Source organism: Sinocyclocheilus grahami, unplaced genomic scaffold (genome assembly GCF_001515645.1).
Source record: "Sinocyclocheilus grahami isolate Dianchi unplaced genomic scaffold, SAMN03320097.WGS_v1.1 scaffold225.1, whole genome shotgun sequence".
NCBI lineage: Eukaryota > Metazoa > Chordata > Actinopteri > Cypriniformes > Cyprinidae > Sinocyclocheilus > Sinocyclocheilus grahami.
The window spans coordinates 845,719-869,275 of record NW_015505404.1 but is presented as its reverse complement, the minus strand read 5'-3'; the positions used below and the strand labels follow the sequence as shown (position 1 = coordinate 869,275).

Here is a 23,557-nt window from a genome sequence, read left to right as displayed (position 1 = left end):
AACCAAGAGCGAAGCCGGTATTATTGCACCACTTCGTTGATCCATTTGGGCTCCCGACACATAGCGGATTTCTTGCTGATGGACCGTTTTTTTTTGTGGTGTCTGTGGCTGATATGAGACTGATTACTTTTTCCTTCTTTTCTGGTAGGTTTTTTGATGAGACGAGTCAAGGGACTGACGGAGACGCTGGGGGGAAAAGAAAGGAGAGCGAGGAGGCGCAGTGGGAGCTGTTAGAGCAGAAAGAAGCTGACGGCAAGACCGACACAAACAGGTCTGAGAACAGCTTCTGTGTGAGACTAGAGGCTGACAACTCCCTGAAGCTTCTCTGATAATAAGCAGGAATGATGAGGATACATATAAAGTGGGATGTTTACCCGAATCTCATCATGTTAGCAGACCTTTGAGTATTACCTCACCTCCTCACTGGTTCTCCAAGTTGATAATGAGAGTATGGAGCGTAGCCTCCTACAGAATCATTTGAGTACTCGAGCACCCATCACGTATGCACTCATATCGAGGAGGGCAAGTAAATGTGAGGCGTTATCTGTGCATTTGTTGAGTGTAGCGAGTGTGTCTGGCAGCACATGTCTCTTGAGAGACTTTGAGAACACCTGCACCAGACTTCCCTAGCATCTAAAACACTCTCTACACTGTCATTTGTTCCGTGCTCTCAGCCTGGTTCAGAGATGTTGGTTGGAGCTACTTGTTCACACACACATATGAAAACAAACAGCATTCAAGCACAAAAGCCAACGTACATTTTCAGATGGATTTTAGAGGAATACAATTATTTTCTAGATATGGCTGGTGTTTTCAATTTCCAGGGGTCCTGTGGAGCTTATTCATTATCTGTACTAAGTAATCACCTCCCGGCTTATGGAGGAAAAAAATAAAAGAAAGATAGATTTTTTGATTAACACTGCCCCCTGCTGACTCCATTTATAATAACGTCCATTGTTGCAACCTGCCCACCTTCAATACAACTTTCCGTCTGAATAGTTTTTACAAGATATTTGATTTGCTTTTTTTTTTTGCCGAAAGTGAAATATTATGACACTGATTCCATCAAAGCTTATTCTGAGTGAGTGTGGTTCTTATTATATTCTTTTCCCTTTCTTTAAAGCCTGAGACTTCCCATATGAACATTTCTTCTGATAAATTACATCCATTCAATTATTCAATGCTTTCTGTAATTAATGGCTGTCTTGACAGACCCAATTTGGTTTCCGTCTGACCCTTTAGGCGGAACGAAAACGTGATGTAAGAGAGATGGAGATCTGGAACCCCTAATAATGTTTCATTGTTTATGTTTTTGCAGGGAGGCTGACATAATCATACCTCAATTGGAAGAGGATGAATTGCATCACGGAAGCTCCAACGGACAGGAGCAGAATAGGAACTACTCGACACAAAGGCCATTGAGCACAGAGCTGGGAAGCAAACCTATCAGTCTCACAGCCAATGGGCATCCGAGTGTGGGTGTGAAAGAGGTTGGTATAACCTTGCGTCTGTCTCTTTATGTTGACATAGGCTGTTTCTGAACGCTTAGGCATGACTTTGCAGGCAGTGTTTGTGCACAAAGGGATCTCCCAAAACTTATTCAGGACAGATTTCTGAGACAGCTTAATAGTTTAATGATCTACAACAAAATCAAATGCACCGGATATAGTGGGATATAACAGGATACACCTACGCTGCCTTGAGAAATTGGTCAAAAGAAGGTAACTCAGTAGACAGGATGTGGCACAGTGAATGGATTCAGATATGCCTTGTTGCCTTCTTACATCCAGATGATGCCTGAGGAGGCAGAATTTTTCAGCTTTCCCATGGAGCAATATTCTCGAAACCATATGATGTATTGTACAGTTTGAATTGCCTCTTTTTCATGCAATACGATTATACTCATCTATTTCGTAGGTGTTTGATATCTCATCACTGTATGGGGAACTACAGCCTGGTGACACCAAGCTGGTGACCTTCTCGTTTCTCGGCCACGCTGACATCAGCACACAGGTGTTGGCATTGTGTGAGGTGGAAGGAGGGCCCACCTATGAGATCACACTCAAGGGTCAGGCTTCCTTTGTTTCATATATGCTGGACACAAACGTCATTGACTATGGTTTACAGGTAACTACACACTTTCACCATAATAGCAATAGGATCATTTCAGCAGTGATGTGTATTAATGGAAAATTTCGTTCTGTTTTGTTTCCTATAATTACAGTTGTTTGACCATGTGGCGGAAGCAGAGATCACTCTGAAAAACACAGGGAAAGTTGGCTTTGATTTCTCTACTCTAACTGGAGAACAAGGACTTTTTGCAGAGCAACCCTTGCCTGGTCAGCCTCTCATCGTCCCCAGCAAGGTGAGATGTTCTTCATGTTTTAATACACTGATGACTTCATCCATTGCGTATCAAAGTTGTGGCATCAAGTGTCATGGTTTTGTTTCTTTTGAAGGGTCACCTAGAGCCGTATGCAGAAATCAGGCTCAGTGTATATTACCTCCCAGGGATCCCAGAAGTCTTTCACAAGACCTTTCAGTTGCAAGTGGCCTTCTATGAGGCTGAGAACATTACTGTAAGAGGAGAGGGTATTTTCCCTCGACTATGTCTGGACCTGCCTAGAGACCTGAGTAAGTTTCTGTCCACAGTTTTCACAACCAGCACAACTGATTTTAACATGTTTTAATAACGAGAAGTGATTATTGAGCAGCAAATCAGCATATTAGAATGATTTCTGAAGTATCATTTGACACTGATGACTGAAGTAATGGCTGCTGAAACTTTAGTTTTGCCATCACAGGGAAAAAATTACATTTTAAAAATATTAAAATTGAAAATAGTAATTTATTATTTTGAATAGTAATAATATTTCACAATATTACTGTCTTACTGAAACAAATTTACCAACTCCAAACTTTTGGTAGTGTATGTAGAGATCTGAACACGAATTAAACTTTTTGATAATCATTATTTATACCTCAAATTGCACGACTTGTTGAGGACAGGTGTGCTCTTGGGGAATGTTCACACAAAATGTGTTTTTGTTTGCACTTGCACTGCTTTTTAATTATTTTTTGGTGTAAAAATTTGCTAGACAGACGTCTTTGCACCTTGTCTCACAGCCTTTTTTTTAGCGTCTTGCACCTGAGCATCAAGTATTAAGATGTGTTTTTAATAAGTTCAACTTTTGACATGCAGCACAGTTAATCATTTTCCATTTTCAGCAGTGGACCAATCAGAAGAAAATAGGTGGGGCAAGCATCATAAGCATGTATTTACGGTTGCAAATTAATATGTATGAATATGTATTTTTTTTAAAGTAACTTTCATTTAGTTGTTTGGCTATTTCTAAAACATTCTGATATCTATTTTTACCGGAGCCTGTCTCAAGACTCCTCATTTCTGTGCTGTGCTTTTTGGTCATTTTCACTTGGTTGATCCCAACTCTCAAGATCAAAAGGAATTTTAAGGTCCGGCACTATTAGCCTTGTAGTTAGTACACCGACATGTAGCATAACTGCGCCTCCGGCGACCTGAGTTCGATTCCCAACTCGTGGTCCTTTGCCGATCCTGCTCCCCCTCTCTCTGCCCTATGCTTTCCTGTCGTATCTCCACTGTCCTACCAACAATAAAGCCATAAAAGCCCCAAAGACATAACTTTAAAAAAAAGGAATTTTAAGTAAGAGTTTAGACTTACAAAAAAGTATAGCCATTAAGTGATTGGCCAAGTCAGACACAATACATCTTCATATGATCTAATTAATCGAACCTTATAAATGAATTAGCCATTCTGAGACCAACAGCTCTTCACAAAATTGTTGAACACATTGAAAATTTCAGACAGGATGTTTTAAATCCCTGAATATGATCCAACTTTCACTCTCATCAAATACTCTTGAATGGAGTCCAGTCCTTCGTCCTGGCTCACCTAACCTTTAATCAAACACAGTTGCACCGTGCCAGATTGCAGACAGACGTAATGGTCTTGACCTTGAACTAGCTCACACTCTGCGCTAGAGCTGTTCAAATCCATTTTACTCTCTGATCTGCAGCCAGCCTGAAGGAGTGCTGTTTATCTCAGAAACAAGCAGTTTTGCTCTCAGTGGGAACTGAGGTCTTGTGGTTATAGAGCAAATAGTGCAACTATTATTAAGGAGAGGAATTCTGTGTTGCTTTCTGATTACCTATTGATTGGATTCTTTGCTTTACTAACACAGGCAGTTTGTAGTAAAGAGTGAAGAAATTGCAGGCTTTGTTGCTCAAGAGATATTTTTACATTATAAGGTCAATACTTTGACTACAAGGCCTATAAAAAGAGATTGTTGAATCAGTAATCGCAAGCAGTGAGTAGACTCAAATTGAATAGAAAATTATGATTTGAACTAAAATACATGACTGTTGTACTCAAATCTCAATCAAAATCATTTCTGAATAAGGCTTATCAGAAGAGGCTATGCAATGTTTCTGTTTCCTGGCTAGATGAGGAGATATATGGTTCTTTGCTAAAGGAGTCAAAAGACTCGGTGGAAAATGAAAACTCAAGGGAGGGGGTGTTGAGCAGGCTGGTCACAGTAAAGGAGGAGATGCCACCTGAAGAAGACTACATTCCTACTGTGAGTCTGTCTGTGATAATTGCATGTTATGTCTTCCTCTTCCTAGCTTGATGTAATCCATCAAACTCCAATTAGAATAGCCATTATTGCAGCTTTGTATATACATTTTTGTGTACTATAATATATATGTATGCCGTAGTATGATGCCCTGCTGCAGATGGAGTTAGAACGACTCCTTGTAAAGGAAAATGCCATGGCTGTACAGAAACAACACCAACACGCAGATCAAAGAGGATCTGGGTCCACTAACAACTGGCTCAAGAAGCTGTCCAAGTAAGTCCGTTCATGTAGAAACCTCTCATTTTTACAAGCAATCAAAGCATGTGTCTGATGGACCTTCTCTTTAGGTTAAGCTTGCCTGAGTACACACTGGACTTTGGCTATGTCAACAATGGCAGCATCGTGACCCACATTGTCAAAATAACCAACACTTGTCCAGTTGCTGTATCTTTCAGAGCTGACAGGAGCTCACTGGCAGGCACAGGTTGGTCCTTTCCACAGAATGGTCAGTAGATTTAAAACATCGATTTCAGCAACAGATCTTGTTTAAATCGGTGTCAATCTCTGTGATGTTTTTAGATTGTTTACGACGCTTGTGGTTTGATGTAAAATTGAGCTTCTTCTCTTAGTGTTGTTATTCCAGAATGAATCATTTGAAATTTCATTCTGCGTAGCTTTATTCACTGCATTAATATTCATTTTTATTCTGCTCAGGGTTTAGTACAGAATTGGACAGGGTGCAGAATTTGCCCTTCTGCGAGACAGAGACGTTTGAGTTGAAGTTTGATGCCTGTGGGGCCAATCTGGGAAAGATCGATGCAGTTATGCCCATACAGGTTTGGTGAAAACGACATTAAATATCTGAGACAAGCAAAGAAATGCTGGATGAAGATGAAATATTGACTTGTTGTGCCTTTTGAGACTGCAAACATCCATCATCATAAACATTCACACATTCACAAATCTCATACAGACTTGTACTTAATAAGATTCTGCACATTTTCTAGGTATTTTAACAAATGTAAGCAAAATTGTGACATCTTAAAATTCAACTCATAATGTTGATTATATAATTTGCAATAAAAAAGTATTAAATCAGAAAAATTCAAAATTGCAGCATTTTGTCAATTAATTATTACAGAATTAAAAATACCTAGTTTGCAATGTTTGTACAGTATATATCTTCTGGAAGGCTCCCACTGCTATTTGTGCTCTACATTATAGCTTATTGCTACTTGATTTATTAATGTGTTGCTAAGTCATTTACTTCTGTGTGATTGACAGGTGACTAAGGGGCCCCAAGTACAGGTGCGTTTATGCGCGGAGGTCACAATGCCATCTCTCACAGTGTCAACAGACACACTGCAGTTCGACACCATCCAGTGTGGCCTGTGTCAGGTGATCACAGTCCAGCTGCACAATGATGGGCCAGTGCCCTGTGAGTGGACCATCAGACAGGAGGAACGACCAAAGAAGGTACAAGCCTTGTACAGAACATACAAACAAAGAGCCAGAGTCATTTTTGTTTTTGGAATAACTGATGAATAATTCGCTGTAAGATTAGGATCATGTATTAAGAAAGTAAAGAGTTAATTTGATTTCATGTTGACTTTGAGACTCATTTCCATCATTAATAAGCTGATTTAGTTTAGTAATTAATTATATATATATCTGCTTGATATTAATGGGTGTTGGTCACAGTGTTGAGATTCATTCATCTTTGTGGCGTGTTTGTTGCTGCTAATCAGTTTTTTTTAAAGATTAGACTGTGGTATGAGGTTTACTTCAGCGCTCCTGTTGTGGGTTTTCCTCTGATAAATATCTAGTTTTGTTGTGATTGAATTGAATGGGAATTTATCCCAGATGTTGTCTCTTTGGCTGTGTGATTAGATTGACAAGCACATCCCACTGTACCTCAGAAGACAGGCTCAGCTGAAACAGCGGCCTCCTCCAGTTGTCTTTGAGTTATTGCCCTCAGATGGCACACTCTATCCTGGTGACAGAACCAATGTGCAGGTCAAATTCAGCCCAGCAGAGGGGGTAAAGAAACACAGACACTAGCTATGGTTACACAATTACTAGTTTTACATATACATTACAGATCAAAACTTTTTTTTTCAAAGAAATTAATACTTTTATTCAGCAAGAATTTATTAAAATTAGTGAAGACATTTATAATGTTACAAAATATATAATGTTCAAATAAATGTTGATCTTTTGAAATGTTCTGTTCATCAAATAATCCTGAAAAAAGTATTTCCTCTAAATATTAAGCAGCACAACTGTTTTTAATATTGATAATAATAAGAAATGTTTCTTGAGCACCAAATCAGCATATTAGAATGATTTCTGAAGTATCATTAGACACTGAAGACTGGAGGAATGACTGCTAAAAAAACAGCTTAGCCATCTCAAGGAATAAATAACATACAGAACAAATGTTCAATATTACATATATTTTAAAATAGCAAACAGTACTTTCTGATGTCGAAGTTCAAGATTAAATCTAGCTATATTTTAGTAAATCTATATACACTTTATATTTTCTATAAATAAAATACTTACACAAATCAAGTACCATTCTGAATTTGATTCCGCAAAGTAGAATGCGGACAGTGTAGTTCTATTGGGAGTCAGAGTAACATGATTGAGCTATAAATAATTCCTCTATATTGTTTCGCCTGCAGTCGATCTGCAGCCAGCTATGTATCTTTATTCAAAGGCCTGGTTGTTTTCCTTCTGATATGTGTTCTTCAGAGGGCATACATTCAGAGACTAGTGATAACAGTGGCTCAGAGCACTCAGAAGATCCTGCTGCTGGCCCAAGGTCAGGGAGAAGAGCCTCAGCTGGAGTTTTCCTCCTTAGAACAAGATTTTGGGTCCATCCTGCCCTACTGGGAAGGAAAGGTGGCCGAGGTGGTTGTCCGCAACCCTTGCCCCTTCCCTATAGAGTTTTACTCTCTGGACTTCGACAAGCAGTACCTAGAAGAGGAAGAGGTGAACTTAATAGTTTCAAAATAGTTTTTCTTGTTTTGTTTGATTTTTTAAAGATTTCTTTAATATCTATTTTATTTTCTCTTAGATAGTAATGAGATCACATACTGTCAATATGAAAATTCCTAATATTAACTAACATTTCTCAAGATTATTTCAAACCAAATTATCTGAGCTATACCTTCAGCATTTGCCTCAATTACTGTGTACTGTATATATTTTCAGTTCTCCCAGTGAATCTTATTTCTCAACAATGACCTTCAAATATGTGTTTGGTTCAGTGTAAGTGCTGGACACTGTCGCATTGTATATTCATCCTCTTCCAATGTGTCTTTTTGTTCTGCTTCTCAGATCTTGCGAATGTTAAAAGGATACGATGCCCAAAATGTGTTACTTCTACCTCCCCGTGCTCCTGGCGAGACTCTGCCCCCAGAACTGTTGGACTTCTACAAAGAGCAGAGCTCGCAGGAACCCAAGCAGGGTACCGTATACAACAACAGAGATGGTTTTAATTTATGATCGATGCAGAATTGTTTATAAGACTAAAACACGTCTGACTTGGCACATGATCACAGGTTTTGCCTTTTGGCAGAATTTTAAGTGAATCTTATAGTTCTAACCTATTTTTAAGATTCCGTGGAGGGTCTTGAAGATGAAGACAAGGGGGAGACAGCTGCACTATCTGAGGGTGAAACACTCAGTGGTAAAGGTATGGTTCAGCCTAGGGCAACAGTAATTTAAATGCATTTGCATTCTTTATGAGATTGGAATTATAATTCAGTACATTATTACACATAAAAGAGAGTAAATATTTCTTCTCCTCACAGGCCAGGCTAAAGACAACATCAGTGCTGGCACTGCAGTGGGGGATCTGGAATATGACCCTGTGTCTAGAGTTGTTGCTCGTCATATGGGCATTGATCTTTCACCAGAAGGCAAGGCTGCCCTAAATCGCCGGGGCATTGCCATTGTTGTTCATGGTGCCCCTCTGTCAGGTAAGATTTTATAGATTTACCCATGTATGCTATTTGTCCTGCTGGAAATTTCGCTCTGATGCAAATGTAAGCATCTATATGTGCAGGTAAAACAAGGACAGCAATTACTCTGGCTAAGCACTATGGGGCAGCGTGTCTCAGTGTAGATGAGGTGGTGCAGGAAGCTGTGGCATCAGGGAACAGCTCTGCAGCCCTGAGGGCAAGGGAACAATGTGCCAAGGTTGCTGTGGTGCATGCTCAGAAGGAAGTGGATGAGGCAGCAGCAGATATGATGGCCACTGTTGGTCAGGGTGCTGGTGTTCTTAGTGTTGAGGCAGTTGCCAAACACACAGCTGAAGGCAGCCTGACCAGTGATCCTAAAGTCCCCCTGTCATCTGCCTCAACCCGAAATAAAACAAACATCACAGGGCATTCACAGAAGAATAACAGCTCCGGTCACACTGCTTCACTGGTAACACACAAAATCTCTTTTCACTTAGTCACTTACATGTCAGAAGAAAACATTTTGACTGAATAGTATTTAGTTCTTGTTCTTGTTATTTAGTTCATGTTGTATATCAATCACAGTTTCCAAAAACTGTTTTAACATTGATAAGTTTTTTTCTTGAGCACCAAATTAGCATTTTGATGATTTATAAAGGATCATACACATACATACATAAACATACATATACATACATGCATCAATACATAAACACACACACACACACACACACACACTATATATATATACAGTACATACATATACATACATACATACATCAATACATAAACACACACACACTATATTACAGTCATTTTTACTGGAATACAAAAATGCTAATTGAGAAAGAAATAAAATGTATATGTGTGAGTGTCAGGTTTTCCCTACATTAATATAGTAAATACATTAAGATACTGTAGTAAAACCAAACATATGGTGTAACATATGGATGTGTACTGTATTGTACTGTGTCTTGTTTGTAAGTGTCATGTATGAATGGATATAAATAAATATTTAAAATGTGTGTGTGTGTGTGTTGCAGACAGATGGTCAGGTACACAGGCGTCTGAGTGTGAGTGCCAGTCAAAATGAAGAGCTGGGGCTGATTAGCTGCCTACTGCCTGATGATGTGTTAGTAGAGATCCTGTCAGAGAGACTGCAGGTGTGTACATTTTTTGTATACCCTATACATATATGATATATGGTTGATAATTTGTGTCAATCACAGGATTTGCAGACATATAGTAATTTTGTCCTGCTTGCCCCCATGCCATAGCTTAGCGACTGTCACTGTGGTGTTGTGATTGACGGATTGGAGACACTGTACTGCCACTCACCAAGTAAAACGCTCCAGATCATCCTGAAAGCCTTCGACAACCGTCGCCATATTTATGTTATCAACTTGTTTAACAGCTACAGTGCCTTCAAGCTAAGGTGCTCTACACTGTTCTGATTCAAGATTCTTCTTATATTTGAAACACTGAAAAAATTATTTATTTATTATAATATTATATTCCAGAAGATACGTGCATCCAGATACATTAACTTGAGACAATTTTTTAAAAAAGGTATTCAGGCTGTTTTTCAGACCATTTATCTCAGGTTTAAGTTTAGATTTTAGATTTATGTTAGATTTAGGCTATGCTTAAAACAAGAAAAAGTAACTGACCAACAGGATAAGACAAATATGTTTATTTCAGGATGTATTCTCTAAAAACAAGTCTTAATATCTTAATATATATTTTTGCTTCTTATTTTATTTTATTTATCTTCAAAATAAGACTAAATTAAAAAATATTTCTTGCAGTGTATCCTGTAAATTATATTTAAATGAGAATACAGGTTTTCATAGGTTTTAGTAATGACAGAAAATGTTCAACAAGTTCTTCACACTCAATTTTATTTAAAGAAAAAAAACTGTAGGTAAGAATGAGTTTGTGAAATTTAATTTGTGGATTACTTTAGAGAACAGGACAAGTTTGACCAAGAACAAGAAGAGAGAAGACAACAGGAGCTTGAGAATTTAAGAGAAGAGGAGATGACACCTAGTGAGGACTGGGATACAAAACCAAAACATGAAGACCCCCTGCCACTTTCTGAGGACCTACAACAAGAGATGGTAGATTTGAGTGTGCAATTCGCAATATGCTTGCCATCAGAAGACTATTCTTGTGAAGCCTAAAGATGTTTCAGATTTTCATATTTAAAATTTTGTAACTTGATTACATGAACTACATGAAGTATTTGACTTCCAATTAAGGTAAAGTGTATAATTTATGTACCACAACCAGCACCAATTGTAATTACTTTAAACGAGATTGTCTGGCTGGTTTGCATTGTCCAGTTATGTTTGAAATCTATTTTGAAAACTATATTTTGTTGTTCTTCTTTAACAGTCCAGTGAGAGTGACAGACAGCTACTGGGCCGATTCCATCTGTACGAACAGAGTCAGCCAGAACTCCAACACATTCTTCAGTTCTGGGACCGAACACAGACTCTCTTATTGCAGCCCATGGCCTCCGAAGCCCAAGAGACTGTAGACATAACGAACTGTCCTCCTCCCTCTGCCAAGAAGAGCAAGAAGGAACGAGAGAAGGAAAAAGCTGAGAAGGAAAAGCTAAAAGTGGAGGCTGCAGATATGAAGTCACCAGCTCCCAGTCAGACCCAAGTGTCAACTGATGGTGCCGAGGGCTCGGAAAAGATAGTGGTTCCACAGCCTATCCCCTACATCTGGCTGTCTATAAAAGAGAAGGAACAACTGGATGGATTCGAGATCATCAGTAGCATGAAACTACCCTCCCATGAGGAGGTATAGTACTTCAGTTCCTCTTTATGTTGGAACAGTTCTTCATTGTGCAAAGTTTGTATCCATAGAATATCAAGTAAATGTTTTTCTCACAGGTTTTGGATGGGTTAGGGTTAGGACCTAAAGGTCCACCCATCCCACCACCTATAATATTCTCCATAGTCCCATACCCTAAGATGAGATCAGTTCCCAACACGCAGCTCTCCAACAGCTGTTTTACTTTTTTGATGCCCACGTCTTGTGAGGATCTGCCAGAGAAGAAAGAAGCAGACCTGAGATCAGAAATCGTTAAGGTACTAAAGCCTTAAAGAAATTCTCTTGTACATGTCTAAGGACTTTTAGTGATTTATACAGAATGTAACTTTAGTTTAAATGTGGAAAAAGACTTATTAAAAAGCGGTCTACTTGTCTTCCTGCAGGAGGGCATAACGATTACTAACACATCAAATCCTGGCCAGGGTGTACCTTCTGAGGAACCCAACCCAGAATACAACCATGGGTAAGGAGGTCCCTCACACATATAAACCTCAAGTACAATCACAAATAAATAGAACCATTTCACTGAAACCGTGAAATCTGCTGTTCTTTTACAGACTCACTAGTTTCCGCTGGATTGTACCATCAAATGGAGCCATCACTCTAAGGATCAGGTTTTACTCTTCTGTTCTTGGAAATTTTGATCAGACTTTCAACTTTGAGGTGATGGGTACTAAGCGATGTTATCAGCTATACTGTAGAGGAATTTGTGCTTACCCAACTATAAGCAGAGACCCCAAGTGAGTAACATTTCAGTAGAGAAATATACAGCAGTTATCATTGTCCTTGGACATGTACTACATAGTGTCTGTGTGTTTATATAATAGGATTGTGTTTGCACACTGCAAAAAGAGTCTGCGGCCTGAGAGTGGACTTCAAAAGACTTACATTATCCAGTCAGACCTGTATGAGTTTGGACCTCTGCTATGTGGAAAGACCAGGGACAGGTGCTGGCCTGTTCTCTGTGCTTAATGAGCTCTTTTCATTACTGAGTGTCTTAACAGTACTTTTCTATTAAAGTTATTCTATAATACATTTGTTCTTTAGTAATATTAATGATGTTATCCTGACCCAGGTATAAAGAAGCAAAATATCCTGAGAACATGGATAAGTTTGTAATTCACAATACTTCTAAAATGGAGGCAGAGATAAATTTTTGCTTTCAACATGACACCAAGGCCACCACTTTCCTTCTTGACCCTCCAAATATGGCACTGGAAGCCAATGAGCGAAAAGTATGCAAATTTATATTTCTTATTTTTTGCAGAATGTAATTTTGGGATTGTTTGAGCTGGAAGCCATTTTTCTAATTTTAAAATGTGATTTGAATCAGATTTTGTGGTTAAAAATATTGACTTTTGGCTGAATATTGGCTGTATTTTCTCTAAACATATTAACTAGCCATTTCTTAAATTTGTTAACCACCTTTGTGGTTAACTATGATGTGCCTTATGAAGACCAACTGGTTGAAATGTTGCAATAATTTTTTGGGAGCTTTAATTTCAGTGTGTGTGGACATATTCCTTCTTTGTCTTGTGTTTTGAAGTTGTACACATTGAAACCTTTCTTTTTTAGCCACTTTTGTACCATCTTCAGCCTCAGTCTCATTAAACTCAGTTTAACACCAAAAAAGGCATTTACTTAAACTCCCTCTTCATTAATGTTTGATATCCTCCTGGCAGCTACTGATGGTGTGGGCATACCCAAATACCCCCAAACATATAGAGGACAGCTTGGTGTGCTGCATCAAGGGGAACCCAGAGCCTGTTGTCTTCCGCCTCTCCTGTATAGGAGTCAGGCCTGAACTGGAGCTGGACCGCAAGCTACTCCAGTTTGACAAAACTCCACCATACAGGTCTACTACATTCACTTCAACAAATACCGATTTTTTTGTTAGTTGTTATAATTAATCGGATGCATTATGGTTGAAAAAATCCTTTTCATAAATTTTTCGTATTTTGTCTGCAGAAAAGAAACCCAGAGTTTATGTCTGCGCAATAACACCCTTATGCCAGCTGCTTGGAGGCTGAGGGGCCTGGAGATTCTTGGGGATGAATTCAGCGTGTCTCAGAACAAAGGCATCATAATGCCTCATTCTGACTTCAGGCTGCACATGTATTTTATAGCCAAGAACCCTGTCAAACTGAAGAGGGCCATTTGTTTAGAGGTACTGCAGAATGAAAAACAAACATTTTGTAATTGAATCATTAGCAGTGTTTACAAATGTGAAGGTGTTTAATGCAGATAAAGAGTAAATGTAATCATAATTCGTGTACATGTACTGGTATGCATTAGTTTGTCTGCATGTGTCTGATTAGACATATATGTTTACCAGGTGTCAGATGTGGAGAACATTCTTGGCATCGTTCAACATTCAGAGAACATTCAGATTATTGCAGAGGCCTATGATATTGCAGTGGACATAACCATTCCAGAAGGTACTTACCTGAAAACAGCTCATTGGCTCTTCACACCATTACACCATTTTCCAGCTAAAAATAAAACCCTAAAATTACAATTCTGTTATCATTTACTCACCGTCTTTTTGTTCTAAACCTACATGACTTTCTTTCTTCTGTGTAACACAGTGACCAATACAAATTCCCTTTATTCATTTGATGCTGTTTTTGCGTTTGCTGTAGATTCTGATGGTTCAGTAGACTTTGGAACAATCAAAGTATCAGACGAGGTCAAGCGGTCTATTAAGCTGGAAAACAAAGGCAAATATGACATAGCCTTTAAGTAAGTTACTATATAGATATTTATAGATAGATATCATAGATAGATATATTCTATTTTAATGAAAAGAAAAACATCAAAGATGTCTTTAACATTTCTTCTCTCTCCTTTTGTTAATAATTTTCACTTACAGGTTTACTCTAGTGGCCACAGAGCCAGGAATGCCAGATCTGAACTCAGTGTTCTCCATCACTCCTCAGAAAGGCTCATTACGCCCCAACAATAAGCCCAGTACTGTCCAGATTATTTATCACCACAACCAGGAGATGTCCATCAGAGATAGCCCAATCCTTTGCTGTCAGGTCTTTTAATCTTACCACTTAATAGATTCTTTATCATACAGTATTTTTTATTTTAGTTGTGCTGTCATCAGAGACTAAAATAATGAGTTGTGTTGTATTTTCGCAGGTTATTGAGCCCAGTTTGGATGGTGGCGAGACCATTAACACTATACCAATCAAAGTGTCCATCCAAGCACTTTTCTCCAAATACAGTGTCAATCCTTCTAATGATATCAACTTTGGCCCACTGGTGTATGGCTCTCGCAAGAAACAGACTCTCACTGTGGAGAACAGAGGCAGCTTTGAGATGCGTTTCACCATTAGGATGTGTAAAAACGCCCCAGTTCCTGCACAGAGGAGAGGGTATGGATATTGTAAAAATATAATTATATAATGTAAAAAATAAATAAATTAATTAATTATAAAAAATTATAAAAACATAGTCAGCATTTGAAGTGGATCAAAACTTTTCATCAAAGTTGTCCTAAAACCTAAAACCAAAATGCATTCTTGTCTTAGGACAACTTGATGAACTTTTTTGATCCACTTCAAATGTTGACTACTATATATAAAATTAAATAAAATATTTTTTTTAAGCTTGGGAAGTAAGAAGCCATCAAAAGACAGTTATACTACAAAACCACCCAGTGCCAGTGAATTACGACACACTGTGCAGAATGAGACTGGCATATCAACACAGGTAGGAAAAGTATTTCTTTATTTACAGTTCTTGATAGAGTGTACAGTAATCTAAATTTGGATATGTTTTTTTTACAGATACATTTGACATGTGGTATTTTTTCATTGTCTCCGTGCTTTGGGGTTCTGGTACCTGGAGCCCAACAAGTGGTTACTGTGGATTGCAAGGCAGAGCATGTAGGTAGTTGGGAGGAATGTCTAGCTATAGACATCACTGACAGAGACCCCTCTGACAATCCTGATGGGATTCCATACAAGCTAATAGCAGAAGTTTGTATGCCAGGTTTGTTACTGTGAATGATTCTACAGTATATAATGTTCTGTGAAGTACATTCTCTTATTATGTATTTTTTTTGTTCATTTTTTTGATGGTTCATAAGAGTTGAGTATTTTGATAACTGCCTAATGGCATAAATTGTCCTCTTCATTGAAGAGAGGCACCAATTTTATGTGACTTATTTAACTTTAATTTATACAATATATCCTCATTGTGTGGTCAATGGTTCTTATTCTGGTCTTGAAATGCTAAAATAACTTTTTATATTTTTTATTTTATATTAGCCATCCATTATTTTTATTACATTGAACTCAACCTGCCATTATCCAACTTTTAGTGCATGCCTCTGGGTTTAGTGGGCCCTGTGGTGTGTGGGTGCACCTCAGGACTCAGTAGATCCTCTGGTGCAGCTCCACCTCTAGGCTCAGTGGGCCCCATGGTGTAGCTCTGCCTCTGGGCTCATGATATTGATGATATTTAATGAATGACTTGCTGCTTAAAAATAAAGTTAACTATACTAGTATGAATTATAGTGTAAAATTGATCACTGTATTGTTTACAGGAATAGCGAGTACAGACATTGCGTCTATCTTTGAGGAGCACCGTATCTGTAAGAACAGTAGCATGCTACAGTGTGAGCAATACCGGGACAGTATGGGCATCTATGTACAGGACGAGAACAAGTTTGTCTTCAACAATGTACTGGTGGGTCAGTCAGCCAAAGCCCAGTTCCGGCTGACCAATCCAGGAAAAGTGTCCTGTGAACTCAGCCTGGTGATCAAAACAGTCAAGGTGTGTTTGTGAGAAGTGGTTCTGCTATTATTGATGTTATTCTGCTGAATTTGTACAAATGTTATAGCAATTTAATGTTTTGAAATATTGTAACTTAATTGTTGCTTAACTGTCTCTTTGCTTAACATTTCTGTTAACATTTTTTTTTTTTTTTGTAATTTAAGACGACAACGCACAATGCAGATGTTTTTGAGGTGACCCCTACAAAGTTGTGTATCCCCAGCCACTCTCATGCTTATGCCACCATCACCTTTTCTCCTTTGACTATGCACACATATCATGCAGTGTTTGAGGCACTTCTGAAAGGGACGGCAAGGTAACTGCTTTCAATACAGGTTTGAACTGTTTAGATGGTTGTTGATGGTTTGTTGAGGCTTTACCAATTCTGTTTTGTAACACAGTCAAGCTTCTGCCACCAAACCCAAAGCTCTGGTGTTTGATCTAATGGGTGAAGGCAATTTGCCCTGCATCACAGTTCTGAGACCTATTCAGAGGACTAATCGAGGTCAGCCAGTGCTGCAGTTTAAGCGCTTATTGGTGGGACGAAGGCAGACTCTTCCATTAGTGATCAAGAACAATGGCAATGTGCCTGCACAAGTAAGAGTTTTCAGCTAAATTTCTATTTCTCTGACTTTAATTTTTATTGTAATAATCCATTCTTTCCTTGTATTTGTAGGTTAGCATTGTACTACAGTGTCACCTGGACGTTTTCACTCTAAAAGCTGCTCCTGGCACTGTTTGCAGACTGGCCTCCTCACAAATAGAAAGCAATCCCAGAGAAGGCAAGCCATAAACACAAATGAAGAGTCTGCATAGACATTCATTTCTGCAAAATGCTGTTATGTTATGATTTGCTTTTCAAATGAGCTATGAAACCAATAACACAAACAGCAGCAGATTGTTTTGGACCTTGTTCTGTTTTGTTAGATTGGGTGTCATTGTTTATAGGTTAAATAGATCAATTAGAGCTGGTTTTATCACAAAATGCAATGATCAGTATCTTGATGTCAAGCGGTCATGTTTGACCTAAGAATGCAGCTATTGACCAATCAGAATCATATATTCTAGAGCGTCGTATAATAAACTATATGAATATTTAAAAATTTAATAAAGTCATTTCAAGCTTTGTGGTTATTACTTTTTTACAGAGTGCTGTAGTGTAGGAGAAGGAACAATGTGCTATTTCTTCTGTGACTTGTGTATAAACATTTAGCTTGAGGCAGGCAACCAAAAGCAGCAAATTGAAATAAAGAGAACAGTAGCATGAGATACAGTATGCAACAGAAACATATTAAAATCAAATGTATGTGACATAACTGCATTTTTGATCTTCTTCAGAGACACAACTAGTACATGTAGCCTCTCTGATCCTCATGGCTGGACAACAAGCAGAATTCCAGGTCGGGTTTCATCCAGAGGTGGCTCAGAAGTTTGAGGCCTGCTTGAAGTTAATGGTAAAAGATAACCAGTATGATCAGACAGTGGTGCAGCTTGTGGGAGAGGGTTACCATGACATCATCATCCTGGACAACATTGGTAGCAAAGTTCAGCAGGACAGCATTGAAAGTAAATGCAAGTTAATAGTGTGATTTTTGCTTCATTCTAAAGCATGATTAAAATAAAAATTGTACCATTTATTTTATGGATATTTTTGGATTCAGTACCCACTGTTGGTAATTATGGCAATTATCCCTTCTTAATTCTTTCCTCAGGTATGTCTGACCTTCTGAATTTTGGAGACTGTCACGTGGGCCGCACTTACCAAGAAACTTTCACCATGACAAACCCAAGCAGCTCCAAGGTGCTGCGCTTTGAATGGCTTCCCAGTGGCCCACAGCTGAGCTTTTCTCCACAAGTTGGTCACTTGCATGCTGATTGCTCCAAAGTTGTGACAGTGAACTTCTACTCAGAGGAGCCCATTGTGCTGAATGCTCAAACAATAAAATGTAAACTCAGCAGTATTACCTTTCAGCAGCCTGTAGACCAGGTCCCAGACTGGGATGACTGTCATAGGACTGTTAAATGGATGGATGTAGAAAAGTCGCCACAACAACCAGCCAAACGGAAGGTGCGTTTCATAGAATCAGTGATAGAGATGACAGTAGCACAAATTAGAATAATGCAAATCCTGTGGTGCATCTATTAATATAAAAAGATAGCACATTTGATATGTTTACTGGGGGTACTTCATTAACTTTATTTTTTAGTTTAAGATATAAAGTCACATAGTGAGATAAAAAAGTCAAAGAATAAAAGCTGCAAATGTTAGATATGAAGAAAAATAAAGTGCCAATTGTTAGGTATATAGTAGCAATTGGGAGATATGATGTGGCAGTTATTAAATATGAATGTGCAATTGCAAGATACTCTATGAAGCCGCAACTGAGAGATATACTGTAAAGTGGTAGGTATTAAATATGAAGTCACAAGTGTGAAATATAAAGTTGCAATACAATAGGGCTGCCCTCGACTAGTAGTCGTTCATTTGAAGCATTAGTCGACTAATCACATGTTTATTAATAAATCATAAATATGAGCCTTTAACTGCCTACGTAGCCTAATAAGTGCTAAAGTGCGCATAAAGCTTGCCACAGCACACCGGCAGAAGTAATAATTATGAATGTGTCAGGGAAAAACAGGAGGCTGCATTACAATAAAGTCACAGTTACTAGAAAAGTTTAAATTACCTTGTTTTTTTACACTGAGATGGAAACAGATAAATGTTAAGATATCAAAGGTGTTAAATTAAAACTGACTTCTAATTCTTTTAATCTTGTCACTGTGATTAGGTAGTAGCTACAGACCCGGAGCCTCCTCACTCTGTGGTGGAGAACTCCTCAAGAGAGATGGAGCTGATAGTTAGTGCCACATGTGATTACACCAAATACCAATGTGATACTGGACCCATCCGTTTCAAAGACACAATGCTGTACCAGACCAGAGTCTTTCAGTAAGTTTAAATGCACTCAAATTCTTTTGAATTTTCAGATTTTCATAAGTGATGTTATGTTTTTTTAGCCTCCAGATGGAGAACAAAGGCAGTGTTAAGCTGGAGTATTCCTGGCAGGTTCTAATGGAGACATATGGAAAGACTGCATGCTTTGAACATGGAGGTAACCTTCAGCCTTAAAATGTTTGTGATCTGATGTACCACAGAAGTATGTTTTTACATGTTCATTAGATGCAAGTAATCAAAAAAACAACTGTATTAATATATCTGATGGATCAGGGAGGACTTCCCGCTCGGCTCAAGGGAGTAGGACACCAGAAAGACCAGCAAGCTCTCTGCAGAGTGTGTCCTCTCTACTGCTAGGAGACCCAGAGCTTCCTCTCTTCAGTGTTGAATCCGACGTAGGGTTTATCAGCCCCGGAGCGAGTCAAACTTTCCACATCCGGTTCTCCCCTCTGGAAGTGGCTGAGTTTAAGGCCAGTTTGATCTGCAGGTCAGACTCTCAGAGGTGAAATTATTTGCTTATTGTCACTGTTTGCTCAGTTCTAAACTTTTTATTTTTAATTTGTAGCATCGCTAACCTGAAGGATCAGCAGAGTCCAGTGATCACCATAAGTGGTCGCAGTTTGCTGCCATACTGTCATTTCCACCTAAAGGATTCAGACTACCTCACTGGAAACAGGCGGAACCCTGAGCCCCACAGTCCCCTCACTGTGGACCCCAATACCAGGGTTATAGAGTTCACCTCAGTGGGTATTGGCATGTCTGTCCGCAGGTAAAACATTTCATTTAATAGTTCTGACTTTGATTGAAGTCACGTTGTTTATATTACAAACAAATATAATATTCATATATGTATATTTCTATATACTATCCTATGTTATATACACTTAAATTATACATATAAATATATTATACATATACTGTAGTGTGCATGTATTTGATCATACTTACAAGTTAAGTATACTGTAATATTGTAAAATGCAATTCAAACGAACTGTTTTGTGTTTTAATATATTTTCAAATGTCATTTATTCCTGTGGTGACAGCTGAAATTTCTCCAGTCTACAGTGTCACTTGATCCTAACAGTATACATTCTGTGTACTATATATAAACAGGACATGGGTGATTTATTATTGCATAACACAAATAATGAATGCATTATTTTTTCTCAGGGAATTTGGTGTTATTAATCCCACAAACAAGCCATACTCTTTCATCTGGAGATGTGAGGACTTGGGCAAATCTTCTTTCAGCTGCCTTACACCAAACAAGTCCATTCAGCCGGGGAAAGAAGTGAAGGTGTTTTGTTTGAGATTTTAACAAATCATGCTGCAAATATTCTTCTTTTCAGACATGAATCGATATTACATTTTAATCTCTGTTTTCAGGTCTCATTTGAGTACCAGGTTCTCAACCTAGATTTAGTGGAATCCTTCTGGACCTTCGTAATCCCTGAGCACAACTTGTCTTTGCCCTTTCTGCTGGTGGGCACTGCTAATGAGCCTGTTGTCTATATTGATCGAGCCCACCTCAATCTGGGCAGTTTGCTACTAGGTGAGGTTTCAATAAAATGCTCGATTCTACCAACCATGTTAAAAGAATAGTTTACCCAAAAATAAACTTTCTGTCATCATTTACTCATCCTCATGCTGTTCCAAACCTTGTTTTGGTTTCATTCTTCTGTGGAACACAACAGAAGTTATTTTAATGAGTGTTTCTGCCGTTTTTGGCCATACAATGAACAACATAGGATCCTATTGACTTTCAATGTATGGACAAAAGGCACTGAGACTTTATGCAAATTATGACAGCGAGGAACTGGTTTAGATATAAAGAAAATTGAAAAGTATAATTTTTTTTATGATGTTATTGGTAACGTATGCCAGTCTTTTCAGCAGGAGTGTCCATTTGCTTTTGTTTGCAGGTTTTGAAGCTCATCAGACTGTGTTTGTGGTGAACAGAGAAGATCAACCATTCCATTTTATGGTCCAAGAGTCTTCGTGCCACTCTGAGGGCTACCAGGACAGCTTGGTGCTAGAGCCTATGGAGGGAACAGTTCCACCTAAAGATAAGTATGTTATTTCACTCATAATAAAGTCTAAGACATAACAATCGTATCCTTTTTTGAGTAAAAAAAAAAAATCATCTTGAATTTGAACACTGATCTTGTCACAATTCTTAACATCTGCCTCTGACAGGATCCCATTGGTCATATGGATCACTCCCACTCGGGAGGGAGATGTGGCTTTTAATCTAGTAGTGACAGTACGGAGGAAGCTCCAGCCGCTGACCATGAACGTGAAGGGAGAGTGTTACAGCATGAATGCTAATGTGCGATATGAGAGCCCCGAGGGATCCATCACAGAGCTCTCATCAAACCAGATCCATCCTGTGGACTTCAAACAGGTTAAAATTTATGTGAAGTTATTTATGCACCCTTGGTTAGTGTGCATGCCAGTATGTTGTGTGAGAGATTTGTCTTTGGCAGAGTTCCAGTACAAAACGTTTAGATCAAGCTTTCTGCCACTTCCTGTTATCTGTTCCCTAAATAGGTGGAGCTAAACGATAAATCCACATGCACATTTGTGGTCTCTAATCCTGGGAAATTTAGTTTAGATGTTGAGTATGACCTGTCTGGGCCGACAGCGCTGCAGCCCCACCTGCAGGTGGAACCTAAATTGGACACAGTGGCTGTAGGTGGACAGAGTTCCTGCATCTTGACCTTTTGCCCTCAGCGGAGATGTGTGCTCAAAGATCTGTCTTTTTCTGTTAAGGTAGACCCTGTCCATTACTTTATGTCCTTTTTATCCTTCTTTTTGAACAAAATATTATTTACATAATTTTTCTTTTTCTGCATAAATTTTTTTTCTTTCCACTGTTTGTAGGTAAAGAATGGGCCGATATTCTGTTGTGCACTAAAGGGCTCAGCTGTAGCTCCAGATCTGGAATTTTCTTTCCTAAAGCACAACTTTGAAAGGCATTTCATATATTGTGTTGGTATGGTACCTGTTACACACACACTGGTGATTAGTAACAGAAGCAGCAGAGGAATCAGGTAAAAAAATTAAAACTTTAGAAGACTGATTATATTTGCATTTTCCTTTGCAACTTTGTGTAAAGCAAAGTTTCATGGTTTGTTTTTATAATACGATGGTATTTATTCAGTCTAGACTGCTTGTTCTCCAACACACCTGTCTTGGAGGTCAGCTTCACCCCTCAAGTCCTTTCTCCTGGCGGCTCCGTGGAGGTTCTCTTCTCATTCTACCCACGCAAAGCAATTCGTTACCGCGAGAAGGTGGTTTTTGAGATGAACAAGTGTGCCAAACAAGTGGTGGAGATCCTGGGACAGGGCGTTGAGATGAAGGTGACAAAGTTTTGAGTTTTGAATAATCCTACATGTCTACATCCTGGTGTAATAGATATTCATCCTCCGCTGTTTTTTTCTTAGATTCATTTGGAGGACTCAGCTCATAAGGTGGTCAATTTTGGAGCTCTGCAGGCTGGCCAGCAAAGTCGGAAATTGATCCCTCTGGTGAACAACAGCCACGCTTCCCTGACTTTTAGTCTTCGCAGACACTCTGATAACCTTCTTCAGGACTCTATGGTAGCACATGTACACTTGCTTTCTCTCTTAGAAGTAATTTTTTAAAAAGTTTTTGAAAGAAGTCTTTTTTCACTAAGGCTGTATTTATTTGATAAAAAATGAAATAAAAACAGTAATATTGTGAAATATTATTACAATTTAGAACAACTGTTTCCTATTTGAATATATTTTAAAATGCCATTTATTTTTGTGCTGGGCAAAGCTGAATTTTCAGCAGCCATTACTCCAGCCTTCAGTGTCACATGATCCTTCAGAAATCATTCTAATGTGCTGATTTGGTAATCAAGAAATATTTCTTATTATCAATGTTGCATTTTTTTCATGATTCTTTGGGGAATCTGCAGGCTGGCCAGCAAAGTCGGAAATTGATCCCTCTGGTGAACAACAGCCACGCTTCCCTGACTTTTAGTCTTCGCAGACACTCTGATAACCTTCTTCAGGACTCTATGGTAGCACATGTACACTTGCTTTCTCTCTTAGAAGTAATTTTTTAAAAAGTTTTTGAAAGAAGTCTTTTTCTCACTAAGGCTGTATTTATTTGATAAAAAATGAAATAAAAACAGTAATATTGTGAAATATTATTACAATTTAGAACAACTGTTTCCTATTTGAATATATTTTAAAATGCCATTTATTTTTGTGCTGGGCAAAGCTGAATTTTCAGCAGCCATTACTCCAGCCTTCAGTGTCACATGATCCTTCAGAAATCATTCTAATGTGCTGATTTGGTAATCAAGAAATATTTCTTATTATCAATGTTGCATTTTTTTCATGATTCT

The 23,557-nt window shown here is 38.4% G+C and overlaps 1 protein-coding gene across 1 annotated transcript in view; it reads left to right on the top strand.

The window, feature by feature from the left end:
* The window catches only part of hydin (HYDIN axonemal central pair apparatus protein), a 76,744-nt gene that overhangs the window by 51,075 nt on the left and 2,112 nt on the right, over positions 1-23,557 (top strand). The window contains 51 exon segments of the mRNA XM_016287873.1: positions 149-271; positions 1,319-1,490; positions 1,918-2,127; positions 2,225-2,365; positions 2,460-2,634; positions 4,484-4,617; positions 4,757-4,890; positions 4,965-5,101; positions 5,332-5,453; positions 5,902-6,093; positions 6,508-6,657; positions 7,375-7,614; positions 7,963-8,092; positions 8,243-8,325; positions 8,444-8,606; positions 8,693-9,057; positions 9,632-9,751; positions 9,866-10,023; positions 10,555-10,708; positions 10,986-11,399; positions 11,492-11,689; positions 11,816-11,895; positions 11,990-12,172; positions 12,260-12,379; positions 12,508-12,667; positions 13,115-13,287; positions 13,401-13,599; positions 13,768-13,870; positions 14,075-14,174; positions 14,305-14,473; positions 14,580-14,815; positions 15,050-15,152; positions 15,230-15,434; positions 15,991-16,235; positions 16,385-16,536; positions 16,622-16,817; positions 16,897-17,002; positions 17,559-17,786; positions 17,933-18,288; positions 19,010-19,170; positions 19,239-19,333; positions 19,450-19,663; positions 19,742-19,945; positions 20,347-20,473; positions 20,563-20,728; positions 21,099-21,246; positions 21,373-21,580; positions 21,727-21,948; positions 22,060-22,229; positions 22,340-22,538; positions 22,623-22,778. Coding sequence (XP_016143359.1) covers positions 149-271; positions 1,319-1,490; positions 1,918-2,127; positions 2,225-2,365; positions 2,460-2,634; positions 4,484-4,617; positions 4,757-4,890; positions 4,965-5,101; positions 5,332-5,453; positions 5,902-6,093; positions 6,508-6,657; positions 7,375-7,614; positions 7,963-8,092; positions 8,243-8,325; positions 8,444-8,606; positions 8,693-9,057; positions 9,632-9,751; positions 9,866-10,023; positions 10,555-10,708; positions 10,986-11,399; positions 11,492-11,689; positions 11,816-11,895; positions 11,990-12,172; positions 12,260-12,379; positions 12,508-12,667; positions 13,115-13,287; positions 13,401-13,599; positions 13,768-13,870; positions 14,075-14,174; positions 14,305-14,473; positions 14,580-14,815; positions 15,050-15,152; positions 15,230-15,434; positions 15,991-16,235; positions 16,385-16,536; positions 16,622-16,817; positions 16,897-17,002; positions 17,559-17,786; positions 17,933-18,288; positions 19,010-19,170; positions 19,239-19,333; positions 19,450-19,663; positions 19,742-19,945; positions 20,347-20,473; positions 20,563-20,728; positions 21,099-21,246; positions 21,373-21,580; positions 21,727-21,948; positions 22,060-22,229; positions 22,340-22,538; positions 22,623-22,778 — 8,899 coding nt within the window.